The sequence below is a fragment of the Cucurbita maxima genome, unplaced genomic scaffold, assembly GCF_002738345.1.
Source record: "Cucurbita maxima cultivar Rimu unplaced genomic scaffold, Cmax_1.0 Cma_Scf00049, whole genome shotgun sequence".
Lineage (NCBI taxonomy): Eukaryota > Viridiplantae > Streptophyta > Magnoliopsida > Cucurbitales > Cucurbitaceae > Cucurbita > Cucurbita maxima.
Genome location: NW_019272065.1, coordinates 500,611 through 506,845, shown reverse-complemented (window position 1 = coordinate 506,845; position 6,235 = coordinate 500,611). Strand labels below are relative to the sequence as shown.

Below are 6,235 nucleotides of genomic sequence, written 5' to 3'. Positions count from 1 at the left end.
GTTGGTTCTTCTGCAGAGGCAAACATTAGAAAGCATGGAGATATTCACTCAAGTATTCCCTGCTCAAGGTGCTTCCTGATTTCCCCTCCCTCGGAGCAATTAGTTCAAACTGCAACATGACTGCCTTTCCTCAATGCAACAGAATCCGGGAACCTCTAGCTTCCGTCAAGAATTAACAATTGGTATTAGGAAATGTTTATGGATCTGATTTATGATTTATCTAAAAAATGCAACCTAAAAAAACAAGGGAAAAGAAGAGATGATATTATAAAATTTTAGTTAATTAGCTCCGCAGCTTTCATAATGGAAGATTTTTTCCATTTTCAAGAGCATATCACTGTTACAATAGGATCAAAACAGAAACAGAGATCTTTTTACATCTAATTACAAGTATTATTTGAACTTCCACTTCACTGCAAAGGCCTTTCGGGTGTTTCCAAAGTAGATGTCATTCGTCCTTCTTCCGCCCCCAATTGAATGGCAAAGCATTACTTTCAGTAAGATGCGGGGCAGGTGTAGTTGCTTCGACTGATTTTGGACTGCGCTCCTTTGGATATGGATAAATATTGGCCAGTTCATAGACGCGTTGGAGCAGGGACTTTGGAAGTGGACGTGAGGCATGTGATTGCTTCCGTTCGATCTGTATAATTGAAACATTTTCAACCAACTAAAAGCATGCTAAAAATTTACTTCCATACAAAAGATTCAATGGAATTGGAACAAGGACAAAAGGTCATTAAAAGTTAATCCAAGGCATGCACAATTCACATCCGCTAGAAAGGTGAAGCATTAAGACAAAAAGGCTCACCCCTTTTCTGTTCTGTATGTTAACACAGCTAGCTCTCAGAAGATTTCGCCATTTGTCCTGCAGGGAAAACAAGATAAGGCATACACAATTCACATTCTCATTGGACTCAAGGACAACCAATCAGGAAGTAGATTCGAGTGAGACAGATACCCTGAGATCTATAGGTGTGCGATGAGGAGAATGTGCAAATAGGTGCCTCTTTATATGAGTCCAGCGGCCAGTTCCATATTCAGCAATTCCATCAACTAATTGCATTACTTCAGTAAGGGTCCACATCTTCTGGTGCTTCCTCCTATCATGCTTTTTACATCTTTTAGCAGATGAATAAACATTTTTACATTCTGTTGCAGAATATACGTCTTCTGATAGAAATCCCTGTAATATAGAATGAAAGAACTTACAATTCTGAAACTATAGCAGAACTAGGTGATAAAACAACAGAGTTCCATGGTCAAAGACTCACAAATTACAAACTTTGAAGTTACGGCAGGAAAAGACCAACAAGAATTTTCTATTTACAACCCCCAAGTAAAAACCAAAAAAAAAAAAAAAAAACGTCTTTCAAAAAGATATAGCATTATGCATGACTTCATCAAAGCAGTTCCAGCTTTAACTCTAGAAAGACTTTGCACCAAACAAACCATTAAAAAAAATCATATAATATATGAAAGGCAAATAAGACACAGAAATCTCAATGATAATTATATTGACAGGATGAACAGAAATCAAGAGAGAACTCCCGTACCAAAACTGGTACATGCTTCTTTGGATGTCTTCTTTGAGATCGAGACTGCACTGGAACAGAAGTACCACAATGCCATTCACCTTTAGGCGTGGACACTTGTACCTCATGGCTAACATGACTAGATTCTTCAGTAGATGTCCCTTTCATGTATTTATCTTTTGTAGGAGTTTTTTTCCTTCCCTTGTTACTTTCAGACTTAGAATCTGAAAATTCTTCAATGAACCTTCGTGTAGGCTTACGCAATCTCCTCTCCCTTGAACAACTGACAAGTTTGCTTGCCACAATATCACCCTTCACATTTTCATCAGATAAATCACGATTTTCTATATAGCTTTCATTAGTATTAAATTTATGGATATTTCTATTATCAAGTATTGTATCGCAGATGCTGCCTTCGTGTGGTGTTACACGACTACTATTGGTCCTCAGACCAGCACACAAATCATGAGTGAAACCCCTCTCAACATGTGTATTATTGAATTCAGTCTCCATTATCATTGCTGCTGACAATTCTGATATTCCAAAAGCATCTGTATCACTCCTGCTTGATCCTTGAGACTTGCACTCTGAACTTAAGTTTACCAATTTATGGATATTTCTATTATCAAGTATTGTATCACAGATGCTTCCTTCGAGTGGTGTTACACAACTACTATTGGTACCAGCACACAAATCATGAGTGAATTCCCTCTCAACATGTGTATCATTGTATTCAGCCTCCATTATCATTGCTGCTGACAATTCTGATATCCCAAAAGCATCAGCATCACTCCTGCTTGATCCCTGAGACTTGCACTCTGAACTTAAGTTTCCCAATTGTAATCCCCTATTCTGTCTGAAAGAATTTTCAGCAACTTCTGCATCTGTGCTTTAATAATACATAATTAAAGATAAAGATAAAGAAAAACAAGGAGAAAGAAAGAGGGGAAACAGAGGCTTGAGAATACTGACTACATATGAAATTTGTTAACATATAACCACACGAGGAAAAATTATATGTATAATGAGAAGATAAACTTTACATGTATTTGGCAGATTGTTTGCCGCATGGAATTCCCCTACTTGATTGGCATCACCCAGCAGTTGATCAAGATCCTAAAAATTCCATTACACTTCAATCAATTAAGAAAGATAAAACTAAATCTTAATAAGAATTATGACAGCCCCGTTTGATAACCAATGTGATTTTTTGTTTTTGGTTTTTGAAAATTAAGCTTGTTTACAACTGGTTCCTCAACTACGATTTTCATCTTTTTCTTGTTTAAGTAACATATTAATTCTTAGTCATCTTCCAAAAACAAACAAATTTTAATACTTTATTTAGTTTTCAAAACATGGCTTTTGGTTTTTGAAAACAATGGCAGAAAGTAAATAACAAAACAAGAAACTTATACCAAAGTAATATTTAAAAGCTTAATTTTCAAGAACTAAAAATCAAATGGTTATCAAACAGGGCAACATCTTCAAGTTTTTTCTTTTTTACATTTCTTTTAACTTCCTATATAGGAAACCAAAAGGATGCATTAAAAAGGAGGAATAGGAAAAGGGATGAGAAAACACACACGGAACCAGGGGATTTGCGTAAAAAGCTCCTAATTTGTAAGTGTCATAATGAAAATAGGCTTTGGCCAACACCACAAAATGTAAGGAGTCTAACTAGTAAATTATTAAAAAACACCCAAGGAAATGTGAGAATTACGGAAAATTTTTCTTATTCCTCCCAAACCAAACTCTCCAAAGAAGAGCCTTAATAGGTTCTAGCTTTACTCCTCAAAAGGATGTCTACAAAAGAGATGAACCACAGCCATCTTGCAGATCATTAGAGAACACCAGGAAATACAAAAAGGCATGTTTGACGTGATTTTGGTAAGACCAAAAGTCACTGGGCACACTCATCTAAAACTCAAAAAAAATAAAATAAAATAAAATAATTGTCCGAGGTTATGTCCACCATTGTAAGCTTTGATTCTTGGAAGAAAGCAACATGAAGGGTAGCCACAATCACAAAATACTACAACAATCTAACCATTGTAAGCTTTGATTCTTGGAAGAAAGCAACATGAAGGGTAGCCACAATCAAAATACTACAACAATCTAACCATTGTAAGCTTTGATTCTTGGAAGAAAGCAACATGAAGAGCAGCCACAATCACAAAATACTACAACAATCTAACCCTGAGATCCGTACATGATAGCTTAATATGTGGAACTTGATGACAACTCTGAGCAACTATTTCTCTCATAACTAATAATGGTGCTAGGATCAAAGATGGTGGCTCTATTGTAGAGAAGGTGCTACAAAATCCACACTTACGATGTACATTGGAAGTTATGGTAGGCTGGTTACTACTCAATTCTCTGGGGACTATAGATAGAGAGGAATAATAAAGCCATCAAGATTTGGAGGGCTCTTTGAAGGAAATTTTGACAGCTAGTTAGGTTGGGAGTCATCTCTATGGAGTTTTGTGCTTGCCCTCAAGGTTTTATTATTTTGAATGAAGGGGCTTCAAAGAGCCTTGTGCTTGCCCTCAAGAAAATTGTTCAGCCCTTTAAGGCATCCATTGTTCACATCTAGGATCAGTGTTTTACCACCTTCTAAGATTCATGGGTTCCCCCTTAAGGCATCCATTAAAGATCTCAAGCCCGAAAAACCCATATATGTTAAAAAAGGTTAAAAATCATTACATCATACTCGAAGAAGTGAGCTCATAATTTCTTCTCAGTCGCCCATTGGGAATAATGTTATAGATCCTAATTTAGTTTAAGAAAATTGTTCATGTCTCTTGATCTCCTCTGTAAGACAAGGAGTAGTCAAAACTTATCAACATTAGTACCATCAAAGCCTTCAATCCCTTCTAGTAGCCCTAAAGTTTTATCTTTAAAAGATACATTTTTTACTCATGAGGTGATTCACTCGATGAAAGCCCCCACAGTTTATCTTTTTCCTCCTCATTGTGATGACTTTGATGTTGAATCTCAAGTTAGTCTAAGCAGTGTGGAATGTCTATTGGAGCCAATGGTTAATCACTTTGATGATATGGAGATTGAAGATTCATTTTCCCATGCCTTTGAGTTTCTATCAGGGAAATGGTAAGGAGATTCTCCTTCCTCCCCCTTCAGTCCCTAGCGAAGCTTGTGGCCTTGAATTACAAGAAATTCTTTCTCCAACTTCTTAAAGATTAGTTTTTTATCAAGTTTTTTAGAGAGCTCTTTTACGGTCTTTGCATTCTATTCTGGCAGTTCAAGTTTTGGTGCTTTTGATCTCGAATTTTCTAATTTAGATTGTTAATTCTTGGAAGAGGTTTCTGGCCAGCTTTTTCTTGTTTGTTTTTATTTTTATTTTTTATTTTATCTTCAGCTATTGTGATTGTTGTTTGAGTTTGGAGCTAAGCTTTGGTTTGATGAGTCCCTTTTGTTTCTTGGCTATTCTCTCTTGTTTGTAATCACTTTATGATCTTGCTTGTTTTCTGGTTCTATTTCCTTTTTCCACTCCCCTGGGGAGTTCGTATCCTTTAATCATTTTCCTTTTCATTTTATCAATGAGAAGTTGTTTCTCGTTCATAAAATTGTGTCCTCGATAATATAAAAACTCTCCAATAAGACTCAAATCATGAAAAATCATTCACGCAAATCATTTTTGGAAAATCATTCTAGGTGTTCAATGGATAACATTTAAATGTAAAAGCGACTTCCTAATAGTAAAAAAAAAACTTCTCACCCAATGGGATTTCATATTTGTGAACTTCCGGCAGAAATGCGCTTCTTGATCCATAATGTGATTTACTTTGAAGCTCAATCCTACAGGTCCTGATACGGATTAGCAGCTCTAGCACCACAAGAAAAGGCATATCAACATGATTATTGTCATGAACGACCATCAACTACTGGGATAAAACACTTCACTGAAGTCTTCTACTTCTCAGGTCAAAATACCTTAAGAGATAATAAGTTGAAAAGGCACAATTGAAGCTAATTTCTAGCAAAATGATGTAACTAACTCACAAGGTCCCTTTGAAGAAATTGCTCGTTTTTTTTTATCAAACTTTCAAGTATGACATTAAGTGATGGCGAAATTCAAAAAATAATCACTAGTTACTATTCCTTTTAGCTCAACCATTACGAAGCTAGAGATCAAATCATCAACTTTTGAAATGGTAATAATTATCCAAAAAATTATGCTTGAATTAGAAATTATTAACCCATATTGATAATGAATAAAATAAACCACAGTTTACACCTCAACCAGTCACGAAAATAACTAAAGCTATAATTTCCCCAAATTCATCAGTTAGCGACTGAACCAACTCTACTTAAATGCACAGGCTTTAACGATTACTGTACAAAACATGTTGATCTACAACATGTAAATTCATCTATTTAGTAATTGAGTTTAAAAAGGCTAACATCCTTTTTATACTAAACCCAATGAGTTCATTAACAGCAAAAATAGACCAAGACAATTAAATAAAACCCCTCCACTTTTCATACTCAATAAGTATTACACCCATCCCCTAAATATAAGAATAACCATATTCTAATTTCCGCATTAGTTGCACAACCTTCAAATAGTCATGCAATACCCCCCGCCCCCACACACACACACAAAAAAAAAAAAAAAAAAAAAAAAAAAAAAAAAAAAAAAAAAAAAAAAAAAAAAAAAAAAAAAAAAAAAAAAAAAAAAA

General features: G+C 35.2%; 1 protein-coding gene across 4 annotated transcripts in view; it reads right to left on the bottom strand.

Annotated features, from left to right (window-relative positions):
* Positions 1-248: 248 nt before the first annotated feature.
* LOC111471232 overlaps positions 249-6,235 on the bottom strand; it is a 6,765-nt gene continuing 778 nt past the window's right edge. Inside the window, exons 2-7 of one of the 4 annotated variants that reach the window (XM_023116944.1) lie at positions 5,272-5,379; positions 2,576-2,648; positions 1,554-2,416; positions 959-1,183; positions 809-865; positions 249-640 (exon numbers count right to left, since the gene is read on the bottom strand). In XM_023116944.1, coding sequence (XP_022972712.1) covers positions 449-640; positions 809-865; positions 959-1,183; positions 1,554-2,416; positions 2,576-2,648; positions 5,272-5,325 — 1,464 coding nt within the window. In that variant the 5' untranslated portion in view covers positions 5,326-5,379 and the 3' untranslated portion in view covers positions 249-448. Of the gene's footprint in view, positions 641-808; positions 866-958; positions 1,184-1,553; positions 2,422-2,575; positions 2,666-5,271; positions 5,487-6,235 lie in introns of all 4 variants that reach the window. The other 3 variants (XM_023116946.1, XM_023116943.1, XM_023116945.1) reach the window with 3 other exon arrangements.